Below are 15779 nucleotides of genomic sequence, written 5' to 3'. Positions count from 1 at the left end.
CTTCCCACCAGCTGATCCAAACTCTTCATGTTCTTACTGAAAAGAATGGGTAGCCAGCATTTTGAAGTGAATGGCATAGTAGCATAGCCTCCGAGATCCGTGCAAAAAACAGCTGCTGATGCACGCATTTTACTTGCAAAACTGGCCAGTGATGGCGCCACTCGTCTTTTGTTTTGTTTTGTTTTTTTAATCTTTTCTAGCTTATAATGGCCCCTTTTCGGTAAGAGTGGTCTCTTTGGGATTAGAACATGGTACTCTTGTTGATACAAGCCAACTTCAAATTATCCTCAGTGTCTCTTTAGTACATCCAACATACCATAGACTTGTTATATTAGTTAGATTTGGATGCTACTGGATGAAGGCTGGACGGGTTTGGCAAAATCTTTGAGGAACAAACATTCCTGTGCAAGGCTTCAATACACATCTGAAACGAGTCTGAACTGGTTAGGACTAGATCGTAAAAGCACTTACCAGCAACTCTTCAGCAGACCCATCTCCTGAAAAGATGGCACACGTGCATCAAAGAATGAGAATGACACCAGAGATGACAAAATACTACAGCATTAATCCAACCCAATTGTTTGTTTCTCGCTCACCAACTGAAATTCATTTCCTGTTGTCAGAACCGCATTTACTCACGTAATGAGCATACTTTCTATCAAAAAGGTTGGTGCTAAATGTGCATTTACTGCATGCAGTAATATTTGCAGTGTGTTCAATTACCATTTTCTCAAATTTTCAATGACTAATGCAGGGGACATATTGAATAAAATGATCCCATCGACTTTTTCTTTTCATTGCATGTGTACATTTCTTATGAAGGTTTGCATATTTATTGTTTTACTCCTAGGTTATATTTTCATTACAGATGTTGTAAATATTGAAAATTTATGTGCGTGAATCAGATGCTATGAATAATATATTTTGTGTGCGTTTCCTTTCGCTTACTGTCACTTTGCAAGAGGGGCTATGGGCTTTGGTCAGGCTGCCATTCCTTCGGGCAGCTTTTACATACAGCACCTCCATCTCTTTGATGGAAATAAACTATTTGATTTTATTTGATTCTATAAGTGGGCTTTTAGTGAGTAAATACAGCTTGCATGCAACAGCCAATTCAATCATATTCCAAGTAAGTTAACTACTAAGTTGGGCAGCTCAAACACTCACCACACTAAGCTAAGCATGGTTGAACACTTCATGCCGTTTTTGTGATCCCCCAGGCAGCAAGTTTCTGTTCATCCGCTGGCAGCTCTAGTTGTTTCAAGGGTTCAAATCTCCCTTTTTCCTCAACCATCACCCTGGCTAAATATGGGCTACAGCTCAACACTCAACCAGAATTTAACAAACTATGACGGCAGCCATGACATGCAATTATGGCCCCTAAGTTTCTGCGGTAGATAATTTTAAATTCCACGGAACAGAGAACAAAGAATCTGCACACTTCACACAAAACACCCTATGACCACGAGTAGGTTTCGAACCCACAGCGGCGCAAACAGATCAGCTTGCCACTGCATTTGACCACTACACCACCACAGTAGCCGATCATCCCGTGTGTTTAACTGCTTATATCTCGCACTAAGCTTTGGTTGTCATCATCTTCACATAACTGCTTATATCTCACACTATACTTTGGTTGTCATCATCTTCACAGACTTCCACCCATGCGCAGTGGATACAGAACACGCCACTAACACAGTGCCCTCTCAAACCAAGCCCTGCACAAAACCAACCAAAACCAAAGTGAAAACCGAAGTTCGAACGTACCTCAATTGCATTTGGTCTGACCACGGCTTAATCATTTTTTTTTTCTTTTTCTACTTCTCACAGCTCTTTCACTGCTTTTATTCACCTGAACTGCCTTCTTTCGGCATCTCATATCTTGCCAGTGAGAGCCACATGCTTCGCCTCAATGGCCAAGGTTATTGAGAAGTTGGCTTTTCCTCGCGCCTCAAAAGCATTGTGGGTAAGCTGACTGTGGGTATCTCAATGAACATCAAGAAAACATACTCACTATATTCACAGTTTGGCTCCAAATATAGCGCGAGGCGTTTTCCAAACAAGATTAGTCAAGAAAAAAATTCCTTACATTCGCACTATTACAGTAATATTGCTTTTGACAGGCACCAGCGTCATGTCTCACCCTATAGAAGTGTGCGGCCATGTTGCTACCAAGAGCCGCACTTCTTGAAGCTCTAGCTTGCTTGAGCAAATCAGGGAGCAAGCACGTCATGGCAGTTGCAGAAATTCATTCTCTACCAGAGTCTACATTCCACGAGAATTCAGACGATAAAATTGAGCGCACTCCCATGGCTCCTGCTGATATCCACAAATGCAATACAATAAAAAAAAGAATGTGGTTACTAACACACAATTCCACGAAGAATGTTAAAATCTACAATTTTCTGTGGATTCGCGGAAACAAGGGGCTCTGCACATGATACATCCATAAGTTTTCATATAATGAAATAGAACAGAAGTACAGTCAATTCAAATAACTCAGCTCGAAGGGTTCAAAAGTTCGTTCAAATTATGTAAAGTTCGAATTAAGGCAAGCCTTTTAAATAAACTTGATGTCGGTGGCACTGAAGCATCACTGCAAATAAACTAGCGATTGGAATGTATTAACAACTTCACTGTAGTAAAGGTTTCCCTGCGTGCAGTAGCCAAAAGCCAATGTTCAAATGCGACGCATACCTTGCAAACCTATTAGCCAATGAGCAGATACTGTGTTATCACATGGCAAAATCAGCACGTCGTTTGTACGTACCATCATATGAAGACTGGTTAGCAGCAGCCACAGGCACACCTCCTGACGCCGACTGTGGCACGGCTCTGTGAAGGCTGTTTGTAAAACAAGAAGGGGGGGAGGCAGAGTATGCAGTTACACTAGGGGCACCATGCTGCATGCCCATGATCACAGACATGAATAAATCTGAAGCATTTAAAGGGTCCCCAAGGGCTACCCTGTTGAATATTTGTTCTCGGCAAAATTTGGCAGTCAGGCCTTTTGTGGCTCTGTTGGCAACTGTTCAACACAAAAAAACGCATTTACTAGTAAGCAACTCTGACTCAAAGTTGTAATATAATTTTTTACCTCCGCTCCCATTCAAACCTGCGACGTCAACATTGCTGGGGGCTCCTTGATCACTGATGGGAATAGCTGAGTTGTATGATCTTGCCTCAAAATCCCCAAACAAAAAAAGCACTTGATATCAATACAGTCTGGTTGTGAAAACAGCCTGTGGCAGCGACACCCATATTTAATTTTTCATTGTTTTTCAGCTCATAAAGGCTGTGTTTTCAGTGAAAGTAGCATAAAGGAGAACTTCAATTTGTCCTCTATCTTTTTTTAAAAAGCCTATAATCCAGGTTTAGACAGAAATTTCTCCACTATGTAACAATTCTAAAGCCTCATCCAGCAAGAACTTTTCTCAGAAGGTCAAGCAATGACTGAGCAGCAGGCATTTCGAGCAGTTGCATTACAAAACAGTGTGAAAAAAAAAGCAGACGTAAACAACAAAAGTGGTGTCTACTTTTGTAGTTTATATCTATTTTTTTGTGTGTGTGCAGTTTTGTAATGGAACCAAACCAACTTGCCCAGCTTGCTGTTCTTCTGAATTCTAAATCAAGGGTGTGTGAGCTTGCATCTAACCTCTAGTGTATATTCCAGTGACATTTCTTTCTATTAACTTTTTTTTTTTAATGTGGCATTTGCAAACCTGGCTGCAATGCTGTTATAACCATGCCTCTGGCAAACTTAAATGGTCCAACAACAAAGTGATTGACCTTAAGATATTACGTGTGTGCTAGCCAGACATTTCCTCTCACACTAGAGAGCAATCTACATTTCTTAAAGGCGCACACCCACAAAAATATTTGCTGCACATCTCTTCTTTTGAACAATGCATAACATAATATAATAACATAACATAACATAATAAAATAAAAATGAATTTCTCATTCTACGCAGTTTCAGTTTTATCTTCAGCTGCTAGCTGAACGAACGCTATGACATGACGAGTGGGTTAAAAGACTTGTGAGGTGTGCAAAAACTGCAATACACTAGCTGTCTCTTCGCTCATCGTCATTCCAGCTCCTTGTGCAGACTAATATAAGAGATAGTGCGAATTAAAATTAGAGAAGTGTTTATATAGCAGTTATGTTTGATTACATAGCAGTTTACTTCAATTACCCAGCAGGTATCTTCACCAGAATAAATATCAATACGCATCGAGGTTGGTGACTCAGCTATGAGGCCGGCCAGGAGGCAAGCTTTGCAAGAGAGCTGATCAAAGGGATTTCGCACGAGATAGCAGTGAAATATTTTGGAAAGTATTTACATTCCCCTCAAGAGGCACCAGTCAGAACCGGCATGTTTTTGCGAATAAGGGTGCGCATATGAGAAACTTTGGGAGGAGCACATTGTAGGCAAATCATTTAGAGCCCTCATTGCACGACGCTGAACGTCATAAAATAAGTGGTCAAGATGCTGTCAGCATTCAAATCTCTGTCTGAAGGATCATTTCAGTTGGAGAAAGAAAAAAATGGCCAAAACGAGCTGCCCTGCACATCTACCTCTTCCAACAGGTGGTACTGTCCCCCTCCACCTCCATGGGACTACTGTCACATCACATCAAACAAGCCTGCCCGTCATAAGATGTCGGAGTTCTTCTCACCGCCGTTACCACAAGGTTTTTCTATGCAACATGACAGCTGCACTCTTTACACAGAGGTCACCATAACCCCAACAGGAGGATCAACTGCTTTTATAAGCCCGACACACCCTCAACTCTACGGCCGACAAACCTACTCTACTGATACTTCATCATTTCTTTCTTTGGAGCTGCAAGCAATATTAAATGCCATCGCAGCCTTACCTGACGACCCTCCTTATAACCAGGTGCACCTATGTACCCATTCCCAAGAAGCCGTGAAGCATCTAAAGAAAGTCCGCGGTACCCTTCTGGTTTCCCAGGCCATACATGCTGCTTGTAAATCTTACCCGGTGCCTATACTCATTCACTGGGCACAAGCTCGCACAGATGTCCACAGCATCGCACCTGACATGACATCTCGTGCCACTGACACTCCACAAACTCCACCTGCCTCTTTGCCACCAGACCCACTTCTGACACATCTAACATCTTCAGCCTCCCTCAGGCAGCGTACACGTGCTCTTATTCCCCCGTGTACCTACCCCCTTCCCCCCAACCTATCACGGGTGGAGGAGGTCTCTCTGAGGCGGCTGCGTGTCGGAGTGGCCCTTACGCCTGCTGTTCGCAACCAGTGGAAAAGTGACAAGATTCCTGCGCCCCAAAAATGCCCGCACTGCGAGGCACCCGCTTCCAACACCAATGTCCACCACCTACTGTGGACATGTCCCGGAACTTCACTGGTGCGCGCTCGAGTTCTTCAAGAGGCAGGACTGTCTCCAAACAATGACTCTAGTTTGAACGTGTGGGTAACTAAAAACATTTACGCCCGAAGCTTATGTGACTTTTTACACGCAACCGGGCTTCATGCATTTCTGTAACTTATTCTACCCTTCGTGACTAACACCACGTTTTATGCCGCGCGGCACACTCAGCGTCACAAATAAATAAATAAATAAATACTGTCCCCCTACGCAACATGCTCAAGTTATTGCCATGAAACACACTAGTATTACACTTATTTTTCCAATGGTTTTCGTTTATCGCCATCAGTACACAGCCTCAGTGCTTTCTGCTTGCTGCTTAAGGCAGGTAATCATTGTCATGCTCGCTATGCATGACCATGCTAGGTCGCTCTGGAAGAACTGTGATCATGTGCAATACCGTCTATGATGTCTGTGATCATTTTCAGAATTGTAAGCGTGTTACCCGGAAAGTTCCCAGTTACCTTTAAATAGCGTGTGGCCAAGAGCAACGGCCGTTTTGGTCGCGTGCACTTCTTGGTACCCGCACTGCTGAGTTAGTCTTTTTTTGTCTTTTTTGAAGGGAGCTAATTTGCCTGAATAAACAGTTTTTTCTTGTAAGCATCCTTCCACGCTCCTGCCTGCTTGATTTTCATCACCACCCAAAACAATATCCAATGACACTGCATTGCAACGAAGTTGAACATGTACAGAAAAAAACCCTTCTAAGAGTCACTGGAACTTGTGTACTCAATCCCAGAACTATATTTCCTTGAAGCAAGATTTAAACAGTTACAATAGTACGGTTGTTTTGAAGGCAAGTAAGCACCTACCTTCCAGCCCTCAACCATTCCACAAACCTTAGTTGCCATTTTTCACGGTGACAAGTAACTATGGCCGAGAAGAGAAAGAGAGAGAGAATGGACAGAACACGAGACAGAAAATAGAGATTGTAGTTTATTTGCAGAAAGACAGAAGATGATGAAGCAAGGGCAGGACAGCACATACAATCAAGCACAAGAAAAAGAAAACACAGAGAAGCAAGAAGAAATCAAGGAGGGACGTTTCGCAAGAGTAGAAATTGTGACAGACTAAGCATAATACCGCATTTACTCGTGTATAGGTCAAACAATTTTTTTTTTTTTTTTCCAGAATTGTGCTTTTCAAACTTGGGGGTTAACCATTAAGTGAATCACAGCCAGGCTGAAATGCCAACCCAGCTACAAACTCGGAAAAAAGAAGGGAAAACAACGCCACTGACATAATGCAGAAAGTCTTGAATTCTGGCCATCTTTGGGCTTTAAACAATTACAGCAGTTATTGCCACTTTTACAGCACAACAGTTTCACATGCCCCTTCTTTTTCAAGTGAGCCATGCAAAAGACTCTGAGAGGAGACCAACAAGAAGATAAGAACAAAGCCTCATAGTGAAATCATTGTGGTGATCGTGCAGTTCAAAAGAATCATCGTAAAAAAGAAACTCCTCTCAATAGAGCTCAGCCATGTGGAGACTCGGGTGTCTCGAAAATGGGCAACCAATTCTGGCAGCATTTAAGCAAGCCGTTATTGAGCTGTGTCAGTCACTTTAACTGTACATAGGTGGCAGCTAGAGCTTCCATTGACTCACCTATAAAACACTCAATTTTTTTTTTCTTCTTTCCAATTCCCAATGTCAGGGATTGACCTACACGACATGTCGACCAATATGCGAGTAAATACAGTAGGAAGAAAAAGGCATAAAAAGAAGGAAGCGAGAAAGAAAAGCAAACCATGTGACAGAACAAAGGAGCAAGGAAAGAACACAGAAAAGCAGAATAAGTTTACAGAAAAGTAAGTTTATAAGTTTTTGAAAAAGCTTGCAAAGGCCTGTGCGACCGCATCAAAAGATGACCTTCACAAATTGTTATGCAGCAGTTTCTGAGTTTTAAAAGACATTCGTCAAAGTTACATCTTTGGCAGCAGGCAGAGCTAGCTAAATTTCACTTTTACGGGAAGAGTTCGCTGAAATGATGAAACTCCCTTGTTAAGCAAATGCAGATATTTTTGGACGGCGAGATGTACTGCAATAAAACTTCACAATCTCCGTGCAGTTTTTGTAGAGCTCAAATAGTATACACAAACGGTTTTCACTGTAATAGCAATAATGGGACACTAGCACGTCATTCAAATAAAAATGGCTAAACTGCCACTCTCGTCATGAGGCTACACATCCTCTGATGTTTCCTACGCCGATACATTGCCGCAAAGAACACCGCCACCGCAGAAGCTACCCACTTGAAAGCCTCAGCTCCAACGGAATTCAGGTCCACCGGCGCTCTTCTTGGATCCGCTGGCTGGATCCTCGGAATGGGCCGAATCACCGATTGCTGCATCGTAGCCGACGCCAACGTCTGCGGAACCAGTGGGTTGACGATGGGCACCGTGACCCGTACACCTTCCGACGTGCACTCGTAGTCGTCACTCAGGTCGATGAGATCTTCTTCCGCGGCCGGAATTACAGGTACTGCTCGTGGAGGTGGCCACTGGTAGCCGCTGGTACTGGCACCGCTGGTCATGGAGCCACCTGGCACGGGTGTTCGCAGATTCGCTGACTGGCCTTGCGGAGGCTGAAGAATGAAGTGGTGATGAAGAAGAAATGGTCAATGGACAATGAATCCTATTCCTATGAATGGGTATTAACTAACAAGCTTCAAATAAATACAAAGAAAACAAAATATATGATATTTTCTTCAAAAAATAAGCCCAATGTCTTCAATCTAAACCTGAACTTTAATGATGCATTGCTTGAGCGCGTAGATTGTCATTCCTTTCTAGGTGTTACTTTTCAGTCGAACTTAACATGGTCCTATCATGTAGAAAATATAAGAATGAAAGTAGCCAGATCTATTGGAATGTTACGCCACCTTCGAAATCTCGTCCCTGCCAGGCTCAAAAAAACAGCTTTATTTTTCACTTGTACACTCACACTTTAATTACTGTGCTTTAATATGGGGAACCGGAATTAAGACCGATAACGATAGATTATCTGCACTGCAGCAAAGGGCGATTAGAACATTATATAAAGAAAATGTACACCCTCTAACCTTAATGAGAACACAAAATATCCGACCTTTTCACGAAATATGCACACAGAAATTATCTGCCTACATATTCTCTGAAGTATCAAGCAATTACAGTAGATTTGTTAGTCATTATCTAAATAGAGATACTGGCCACAATTTGCGTAGGACTTTCATTGTCATAGAAAAACCAAGGACAAATTATGCTAAACAGACAATTGATCATCAAATTATGAAACTATGTAATAATTACCCAGACATTCTCGAGATCGCAAAATCATGCAGAAGTCTGAGAACTTTCAAGCACAGAATACAACTTCTTTTCATTCCAAATAGCTTGCCAAACATGTACGAATAATGATTTCTAATTGCAAACTTACTGTGTTCTGGTTTCTACATTTGTGTACAAAGTGTTAACAATATGTGTTTTTCTTTTTGAACTTGCTCCATGTGCATTTTTGTACGGTGATGACTGCTGTATCCAGTTGTATGTGTACTGTCTCCATGTATTTTGCAACCTGAATTGTATTTTGTAACCGCTGCTGTTGTGCCCAGTGGAGCCAGGGCCTCGTCAGGAGACAATTAACTCCTTTTGTCCTGCCCCACGGGCAGTACCATGTATTGCCCATCCAATAAATAAATAAATAAATAAATAAATAAACATCGCAAAGAAACACCGTGGCTTTTGATCCATACCACAGAACAAGACTCCGGTTTAATTTTGAACACCTAGCTTTTTTTTAATCGATTGATTCTTGTTACTGCATTCTAATAGTTAGGAAGCTTCTTTCACTGAAAACGGAGCTCCTTCTATAAGGTACACTATTAGGTACAAATGGCCAAACATTAAAATACGGTTATTCTGCCAAGGGCTGTTTTCACAGGTAAGCTGCAATGGAGCCAGGAACTTTTTCTTCACATGGATCCCTGAGGCTAGACCACACTGCCATCCAATTCAGCCGAGGATCACAGAGTCCCGAATACTCCTGCATCATCATCATAATCGGTCTGAATCAAGCGGGGAAAAAAAATATTCTATACTCGGCAGAAAATTTCTTATCAAAAAATATGTCTCTCACTGCCAAAAGAATGTCAACAAAGTCATAAAGAAGCGAAACAGATGAATCTTGTAAAGATCACAAACTGACCGAGTTGCCTCCAGTGTGCCTTAAACATGCATCGAAATTTCACTATTTCAGTGCACGCCCCATCAAAATGCGGCACCCGCAGCTGGAATTAAATGCATGAATGCACTCAACACCACTGTGCCATCACAGTGGGTGTAGTCGGAAAAAAAAAAAAAAAGTTCTCCCGCCAAACAACCTCATGCCAGTATGTCCACATACCAATCTGAAGCAGCCAGCTTCGGAACTGCCCGTTGCACCTGAAGCGGTTGCTGCAACTGTAGCTGAAGCTGTGGCCCCCAGATGGCATCGAGCTCCATCATCACTCGAGCAACAGTCGTCCGTCAGTTCGCTCGATGAATCAAAGTCATTTGAATCTGTAAAAGGCAACAAAAAAGTGATCAACAGCTGCTCCAAAAAGGTCACTCCACTGCCTTAACCAACCTTCATCAAGTGGCGATGACAACTGCCAGCATTCATATACGCAGTGTGGGGATGCGCTTTACTCGTCCCCTGTGGTTAGCTTCCCCGCAATGCACCCTCAATGCTCCCCTGTAGTTCGCTTCTCCGCAGTGAACCCTCCTGAGCTGTGTTAGTTACTTTAACTAACAAGGGAGGGCGGGAGTATCGCAGCGACACGAGCGCCACATATGGCGTGTTTGCTAAGCGCGCACACGGGGGAGACGGCCCTCTTCAGCTGGGGATTTTGCCGCGTTCGAACGTGTCGCGCGGCAGTCCGCTCTTCGCCGGCGGGCAACCTCGTGGTGGGAACATGCTCCCGCCAGCTTATCCCATCCGGCCTTGGAGTTTCCCTCTTGCCCTAGCGTGGGCGAACGTTCGCTCATCGCCGTGCTGGTGAGTAGGACGTCCTAGATTCCTCAGCGTATTTTGTTGCTAGCCGGCGTTATTGTTGTTGTAGCAATAAATGCCTGTTTGTGTCAGCCAGTGTGTCGTTCCTTTGTTTCTCTCAGAGCAAGGCCCACCAGTGCGCTCGGTAGTGTACGCGATCACAGGGTGGGGTCCGCGCGGTTTTGAACGTGTCAGCCACGATTAAACGGAGAGAGCGTGTTTATCTCCCCCTATTTAAAACCCCATAGCAGGTAGAGTAAAAGCATTCAGACTGCTCGTGCCACATGAGAAACATACTATAAACCCCAGGGAAAACCCCTCCTACACCTACTGCTGTTCAGTGGCAAGAACACGTCACAGATGGCCACAATAACTATGAAACTCAAACTGAGAAATAACATTTGCATTACATGATCCACCGAGAGATTACATGAAAGGCTTTGAAAAAAGTACAAAATAAGACCTCAATTATCTGAATTCAAAATGTGCTCAAATTCATGTGATGTGCAAGTCAGCAATAGTAACAATGTTGCATGCTTGTATGAAACAAAGTGAAAGCACCTGACAAACGCAAAATCTCAGTAAAACTACACACATTACATAACAACTGGCTTAAGAACTGTTTCGAAGTTTCAGTCTCTATGGGCAAAAATAACAGCCTGACCCAATACACCGACTTCCAGAACCGTAAATAAACTACCCGCTTAACAGACAGTTAACACAGGTAACTATTTCAGTATTTCAGTCTTCGTAGGTTAAAATAACTCACTAGCCCCACACTCTTTTGCCACAATCTGAAGTAAACTCAAGCCATAGCCTAAACTGAATTCTTATCAAAATGCAGCCCACATAGATGGAAGACAATGGAAGAAACAGACTGCTTCTGCATCTTACATTGTGGTCCATCTGTCTGCACTGCTTTTTTAAATGCAATATCAACTAGCTCAACTATCCAAACTACTAAGCTGACCTCATAATAGAAAGTCAGAAGTGGTTCCGTGCCTTCACAACAAAATACTGGTGAACAGCAGGAAACCCATTTAAAGGCACATACCACAATCTGACAGCCCCCGGTTTGGTTTCAGGGCATTGGCTCGCCGCAGGGCTACTTCCACAAGACCCGTTTCACCCTTCTTCTTGGCAATGTTGTGCAGATCCTGAGAGAGATATCACTGACAGAGTCAAAACAATGTAAAGGCACCCTCAAGTGTAAAACATATGTACTATGCATGCTTCATGTGAACTGCACAGTAGCAGCTTGCTGATGTACAGTACGGTACACTGTTAAAGGGAACATGCAATCACGCGGCCTCCACCTTTCGCGAAGCGCTGCTGTCCAGAGCTGGTGACAATGGGAGGCACCAGGCGCACGCACGGAAAGAGCAGCCGGGCATGCTAACCACGCATGCCTATTCTGCCATGGACTCTCGCTGACTCACCTGGTAGCGCTTCGCAAAATGCGGCAGCCACACGATCGCATGTTCCCTTTAACAGTGGACTGTACTGTACATTCCCGGTAATTTGTGCAGTCATGATACAAAGTTGAGAATGCATAAGCTTCCTGATTTGCCACTTTTTTTTTCCCTTACTTTTTTATGCAGGACCACAAGAAGCGTAGTATTAATGATGTTCTACTGCACTTTACCTGATAGCTTACAAACCAGCACCAAGAAAAAAAAATAAAAGGACAGAACATTGGTGACGGCCAGTAAATATGATTAAACATGTACTGCGTCACATAAGTGCACCATTTAACCTTTTGTGTTTGATGCGAGGCCTTAACCTTTTGCATGCGTTTGGGGTCTTTTGAGCCATTCTGCGATAGGCAGCATATGCTCGAACCTGCCACTAAACACCATAAAATCACCTCTGATTTTTCTTATTTGCTTTCGCTGATTTATTGAGACTCTGATGAATAGCATTCTGCTGTCATAATCCTGCTCCTCTGAATTCTCTAGTTTGATACTGTGGGGACCATGCCCCTGCCGGTCCCCTTTTAGTTGGCTTCCCCGCGATGCACCTTCCTTAGCTTGGTTTGTTACCTTAACTAACAAGGAAGGGCGCCGGTGTCGCAGCGACACAAGCGCCGCAAGCGCCGCAGATGGCGTGATTGCTGTGCGTGCGCAGGGGATACAGCCCCCTTCAGCTCGGGATTTTGCCGCATAAAGCGCTCCGCTCTTCGCCGGCGGGGCGAACGACAAAGCCTCGTGGGGAGGAACTTCCTCCCGCATCTTGTCCCGTCTGGCCGCGGAGTTCCCTCCTGCCTTAAGCGCGGGCAAACGTTCGCTCGTAACCATGCTGGTGAGTCGGACATCCTCGATTCCTTAGCGTATCTTGTTGCTAGCTGGCGTTATTGTTGTTGTGGCAATAAATGCCTTGCTTGTGTCAGCCAGTGAGTCGTTCCTCTGTTCCTTCAGAGCAAGGCCCGCCGTGATCGCCGTGCGCTCGGTAGTGTACGCGACCACGAGGTGGGGTCCCAGCAGTCTTGAACTGTGTCAGCCACGGTTAAATAGGGAAAACGTATTTATCCCCCTAATTAAAACCCCCACAATACTGGTCTGGAGTATCTGACCAAAAAGCTGATCACAAACATGTGCAGCATGCACATGGTGTTGGAACACTTGTCATCCTCCTGATAACTTTAGTTTACAGTTTGTCCCTGCTGGAGTGCCCCGCATTAGAGCTGAAACAGTGCTAGACTCTACACATGAATACTCCTATATGAGACTAAAAAGGGAGTAGGCTGTCCTCTATCACGCTCTCTTTTATGAAAGGGAGTGCACTAGAGGACCGCTTACTCTCTTTTTACTCCTTTACACCCTTTTTACTCCTTTACTTCCTTTTCACTCCTGTAGAGTGCAGACTGCATATTGGGACAAGAGACAGAAGACAGAAACAAGACTACCACAGGGCGTAGCCTACCATCATGCAATTTAGTGCTATTTTGGCTCTAATATGAAATACCCTATAGTCCCTGGCTTTGCACTTTCGACTTGAATGCCCATAACTGTATTCTTTTATGGCACACAAACTATCCGAATTCAGAGTTGATAGGCAACCTGTTTAGCATTACAGCTTGGTAGCATCATTAGTGTGGCTTCAGTTTCATTGTATATTTGCTCTTCAAGACATGAAAGACTTTAAGCATTCCTAACTAGGATACGAGTTCACACTGGTTACCTACTCAAGGCCTCCTGTATATCATTCTGTAAAAAATATGCCAACACATGTTTAAAATATATTATGATGCTTAAACGACAGAGGAAAAGGAGTTTGGCATCACCAACTTGGCCCGACTAGGGGTGATAACATTGCAATTCAAGTTGTTTGTATGTGCCAGCAGGTATGTGTATAAGAACAGACATTTTAGGCACATTTTCTAGACGCCTATGCTCGCACGTGTACACAAAGTCCACGTAACAGTTGGCAATTAAGATGACTTACCATGAAGAGATCCCAGTATCCCAAGTCAACAGCCAGGAGAAAGGCCTTTTCCAAACGATCATACCTGACAGTGATAAACAGTTTAGTTTGAAAGGCAAAATGTTAGACAGCATAAGATTGCTGGTGGGACTAATAGTAAGAAAATATTAAGCAAGAAAGAGGGCAGGGAGGTGTACTCAAGATTGTTCCATCACAGCATCACATGCATTGTGCCATAAGCGATGGCTACAAGCAGACTCAACTAAACGTAAGGAAAGTAAGAGTGCAAAAAACTACCCTCACAAGCATTAACAAGGGACCAAAATAGTTTGAAATGAAAGTTAATAGCTTGGTTCCTTAAAAGCAGATAGCTTTTAAGTGCAGCCATTCAGCTTAGACCCTCGGGAAAACATCTCTTGCAATTGATTCCCCATAGCAAACGTATCCTGCCTTGAGGAATTGCCATGAAAACATTATACTGACACACTTCAAACAAGAGATTTGGAAACGTATGCAGTACTTAGCAACACAAGAAGACAAAATGACACACGACACAACCACAAACTTATAACTGTTTATTTCCTACTGAAGAGGCATATACATATACAAATTGACAGTCTCGGAACCACATACGCTTCCGGCATTCATGCACGTGACCGTGACCACAGCCCCGCACCTGCATGAAAACATTTGCGATTCCGAGACTGTCCATGTGTATGTATATATGCCTCCTTGATACGAAATAAACAGTTGTAAATAGAAATAAACAACACACCTTGCTCCCGGAATAAATAACAGTGCCTAAATCAACCAAAAATACTTTTATGGAAGAAGACTGATCTACGGAACTGGGAAGCATGTTCCATAGTGTCACGAGCACTATGTTACGAGTGTTATGGGAGTGTTATGGGAGGCACTGGCTTTAGGAGACAGCAGTAGTTGATGATAAGCCAGATTTTCACGAATGTAATGTGACCACAGATATGATGTGAGGAGGGTGTTTATTATGGTGTTCATAAGTTGCAGTTATAGCATGAACACAAAATGTTCAGCCAACCATAGCGAACAGTTATTGTCCACAAGGTCATCAGCATCATTCGAGAGGCAACACTTCAGAAAAACGTGCGACAAACTCTTTAATGCGCACATTTCATCCCTTTTCTTCCTCAATGGCCCATGCCACCTTCTTTCCACATTGATGAATACTCTCTCTCTCTCACTCTTGCTTGTGCAAGCTCCATGCCTTGCCTCAAGAGCCCAAGGTCATCAAAAAGTTAGCTTTTGATGATTGAGGTTACTATAGCTATCTTAAAAATCAGTCAAAAAAAAGTCTGCACTACGCTCGTATCTTGGTGCTGAGTCCAATGTGAGGTGCACTTCCAAGTATATGATTTGAGAACAAAACTCATTTTACATTCGTGCAAACGAGGTAAGTCATGCAAGTGAGCAAGAAGTTGAGGCATGCTTTTCAAGAAGACGTGCAGTCATACCCAGTAGAGGTTAGAACGACGTCAGCCCAAACGACCACAACGCGGACCACTGTGAGTGAAAGTAGAAGAAGTGGCAACTTAGTGCCACGTGCCTGAGCAAACACGATAGAGTGCATGCCATCACAACTCTCGAAAAAGGCACGACCACACCATGAAGAACATGCTTCCTCGAGACAGTTCTACCAGGTGCAAAACTGAGAAGCTTCCTCATGTTTCCCTCTGAGTGATTAATCAGTATAGCTGAGGATAACCTATTCGGAAAAAGTGTTTACACACACAACAGGGGATGGTATGACTGAAAACACTTCACTCTAATCACTGATCCTTGTCTACAAAACTCCTCACACAGGCTGCACAATGACAGAGGTAAACAGCATCTTGGTCCCCAAACTTGAGCCATTCCAATTGTACAAATGACTTGCAGTACAAGCATATA

At 43.4% G+C, this 15779-nt stretch overlaps 1 protein-coding gene across 1 annotated transcript in view; it reads right to left on the bottom strand.

Moving 5' to 3' along the window:
- frtz (WD repeat-containing and planar cell polarity effector protein fritz) overlaps positions 1-15779 on the bottom strand; it is a 35588-nt gene that overhangs the window by 1980 nt on the left and 17829 nt on the right. Inside the window, exons 21-26 of the mRNA XM_089560360.1 lie at positions 13875-13938; positions 11485-11587; positions 9804-9958; positions 7673-8004; positions 2771-2844; positions 472-497 (exon numbers count right to left, since the gene is read on the bottom strand). Coding sequence (XP_089416486.1) covers positions 472-497; positions 2771-2844; positions 7673-8004; positions 9804-9958; positions 11485-11587; positions 13875-13938 — 754 coding nt within the window. The remainder of the gene's footprint in view (positions 1-471; positions 498-2770; positions 2845-7672; positions 8005-9803; positions 9959-11484; positions 11588-13874; positions 13939-15779) is intronic.

The sequence above is a fragment of the Amblyomma mixtum genome, chromosome 9, assembly GCF_055824585.1.
Source record: "Amblyomma mixtum isolate Tamu chromosome 9, ASM5582458v1, whole genome shotgun sequence".
Lineage (NCBI taxonomy): Eukaryota > Metazoa > Arthropoda > Arachnida > Ixodida > Ixodidae > Amblyomma > Amblyomma mixtum.
This window is presented reverse-complemented; position numbering and strand designations above follow the sequence as displayed.